The following is a 3175-nucleotide window of genomic DNA, read 5'->3' on the forward strand; positions in this document are numbered from 1 at the left end:
GATCCCCATTAGTTCCTGTCAAGGCAGCAGCTACTCTTCCTGGGGTTTATTATAGATCCCCATTAGTTCCTGTCAAGGCAACAGCTACTCTTCCTGGGGTTTATTATGGATCCCCATTAGTTCCTGCCAAGGCAGCAGCTACTCTTCCTGGGGTTTATTATGGATCGACATTAGTTCCTGCCAAGGCAGCAGCTGCTCTTCCTGGGGTTTATTATAGATCCCCATTAGTTCCTGCCAAGACAGCAGCTACTCTTCCTGGGGTTTATTATGGATCCCCATTAGTTCCTGCCACGACAGCAGCTACTCCTCCTGGGGTTTATTATGGATCCCCATTAGTTCCTGCCAAGGCAGCAGCTACTCTTCCTGGGGTTTATTATGGATCCCCATTAGTTCCTGCCAAGGCAGCAGCTACTCTTACTGGGGTTTATTATGGATCCCCATTAGTTCCTGCCAAGGCAGCAGCTACTCTTCCTGGGATCCAGCTAAAATAAAGGCAGTCATACCATTTTAAAAACATGACAATAAATTCACAACACACTGTGTCCTCAGTCACCTTGTCCCAGAGAGGTTTACATGGTTATCAAAACATCACACCAGGGTGAGTCTAAACAAAACACAGCCCTGTGGGGAAAATGAATGGAACCATCTCCCTGTTTGACCTCTAGTTGTTATGAATATTATGACTCTACAGAGACACACAGTGGACGTGTCAAAATATGTTCCATTGATAAATCACACTTTATTTAACCTCAATGTCATCTTGTGTTTACATGGCATTGTAGATTTTAGCTGTATATAGGATGTATTCTGGATGTTTTCAGTGTGTTTTTAACCCTTTCAGACACTGGATTAATCACAATTAAAAATAGTGCACTAACATTATACGAAGTGAACTCAAGTCTGACAGCCCAAACAAACACACACATTCTCAGTCAAAAACACAAGTCAGAACACAGCCTCTCGATTCTCTCATGTGTTTTCAGGTTTTCTGACTGGGAAAATGTCTTTCCACAATGAGAGCAGTGGTATGTCTTCTCCTCCTGTGTATTTGTATGTATTCTTTCATGCTCTTTCAGGTACCTTAACCGGGTAAATCTCTCTCCACACTGGGAGCAGCGGTACATCTTCTTACCTGTGTGTGTCCTCTCATGCTTGTTCAGGTTTCCTACCTGGCCAAAAATCTTTCCACAATGGGAACATTGGAAAAGCTTTTCCCCTGTGTGTCCCCTCTCATGCGTTTGCAGGCTCCCTAACTGGGTAAATGACATTCCACATTGGGAACAGTGGTAAGGCTTCTCTCCAGTGTGTATTCTCTTATGTGTTCTCAGGCTCCCTAACTGAGTAAAACTCTTTCCACACTGGGAGCAGTGATGTCGTCCTGCTGGTTTGGACGTCTCGGGGTCTGGTTTCCCTGAAGGACTCTTCCTGCTGTCAGAAGGAGAGTCTGGTCTCTCTCCTGACAAAGACAAACAGATGATTTAATTAAACAGAGACCTGAATGAAACCTCCACATGATAAAACTTCCTATGACATTTAATCTAGACTAGATCCCTCAATCACCTGAAGTCACTTTTCACAAGTGTTATTAAAGCCACTACAAAATGCAGGTCTCTGTGTGTTCTTAGTCAGAGAGGCCTATAGAATGGTCTAGAATGTCATTGTATGTTGTAGCGTTTACACCAGTCCAGCCTACGCTTGACACTCTAGCAATGATAAAGTACTTTATGATAACGCCAAAATTAAATAAACAATTTGGTATCATTTTTATTATGGAAGATTGAATAGGTGTGCTTCAAACGGTTTGCTTGTAATGATTTGTAGCCATCGTCTCGACTACCTGTGCATGAGTGTCCATTCAACTCAGTTTCCCTACCTGAAAAAACGCCATTCCGTAAAGTGTTTTCGCGCACGCAAATTCAGGAAGAAACCGAAGAGCAGATGGCCTGACCGCGTTTTGCGACTGTCGGCTCACTTGACCGCAGTCAACGGTGGGCTGGAAATCGCCTCCAGCTTAGTACAGTGGAATTGCAGTATTGAATGAAGGCAAGTCCATTCCGTGAGACATTTAAGTTGTGATTTTGGGTGCAAATCCATTGTTAAAGTTTTGTTGTTGGCCAGCTTCTTGATGGTATTCACATCTTACAGTGTAGCTTTATCAATTCCTACATTAAAAAACGGCATTTAAGCTCAGAACTAGAGTAGAATGCCGTTTTAAAACCACGTATCAGTTCAACAACTATTTTCAAGACAGGACTTACTGGTGTTACTCAGATCTTCTGTCTCCTCCTCTTCTTCCCTCTCCTCCTCCTTCAATATGACAGTTATCTCTCCTTCATTCACTCCAAAAAAAGTATAATGGTTTTCTTCCTCTTCTTTCTGTGTAACAGCCTCACCCTCGACTTCTTCGTTTACTGTGACATCCTCCTCTTCATTCTCCTCTTTCACGACAACGTTCAGCCAAATACCTTCTTTCTCCTTCCAGCAGACCTCTTTTTTAGCAGGAGGGCAGCAGCTTGCTGAGCTCATGGTCGGGGATGTTAGCCAGCTAACCTAGCTAGTTAGCGACTAGCCTAGTGATAGGCTCATTTATCAAGCCAGCTACCGTTACCTGACTAAACGGAAATATGACATGAAATGGGGAAACTAGTTAAAAGACAGAATTATGTTCCAAATACAGAAGTAAATATAGACCGAAGCAGTCTGAACAGCTTGAACGTCCCGCTAGGAAGCTACCGAGGTGGCTGACGAGATGTTGTTGAAGAAGCGTCCCGTCCACTACATTATACGTCACTCTGATAGCATCGCCTGAAAAACGCATATCGCCATCTGTTGACTGGAGTGGTTAACGCAGATAAATGTTTATTTTATTTCCAGACAAAAAGTGCATTTTTACATTTCTTTCATTAAATAATAATATAATAGTCAGACAACTGCAGATTTGTATTAAGTATGAATTTAAAACCTACTTCCACATTCTACCAACTCAACAGATGTTTCTACTACAGGGAATATTAACCAATGAGGTGGGTCTTTCCACATTCTACCAACCCAACAGATGTTTCTGCTACAGTTAATATTAACCAATGAGGTGGGTCTTTCCACATTCTACCAACCCAACAGATGTTTCTGCTACAGTGAATATTAACCAATGAGGTGGGTCTTTCCACATTCTACC

At 42.6% G+C, this 3175-nt stretch overlaps 1 protein-coding gene across 1 annotated transcript; it reads right to left on the reverse strand.

The window, feature by feature from the left end:
* Positions 1 to 715: 715 nt before the first annotated feature.
* Positions 716 to 2761, reverse strand: LOC149974783 (uncharacterized). The gene is made up of 2 exons (XM_090209997.1): positions 2259 to 2761; positions 716 to 1456 (listed from the first exon to the last, which is right to left on the reverse strand). Exons 1-2 carry the CDS (start codon positions 2524 to 2526, stop codon positions 933 to 935), a joined length of 792 nt encoding a protein of 263 aa, XP_090066123.1. The 5' UTR covers positions 2527 to 2761; the 3' UTR covers positions 716 to 932.
* Positions 2762 to 3175: the final 414 nt, after the last annotated feature.

Source organism: Oncorhynchus mykiss, chromosome 19 (assembly GCF_057628025.1).
Source record: "Oncorhynchus mykiss isolate SJ-2025 chromosome 19, ASM5762802v1, whole genome shotgun sequence".
Classification (NCBI taxonomy): domain Eukaryota; kingdom Metazoa; phylum Chordata; class Actinopteri; order Salmoniformes; family Salmonidae; genus Oncorhynchus; species Oncorhynchus mykiss.

What these genes read in the sequence shown, in the direction of transcription:
- LOC149974783 (XM_090209997.1), bottom strand. Translation starts at nt 2,526, where the DNA reads ATGAGCTCAGCAAGCTGCTGCCCTCCTGCTAAAAAAGAGGTCTGCTGG. An exon ending in AGAAGATCTGAGTAACACCA is followed by an intron (nt 1,457 to 2,258) that starts GTAAGTCCTGTC and finishes TGTCTTTGTCAG; the next exon opens with GAGAGAGACCAGACTCTCCT.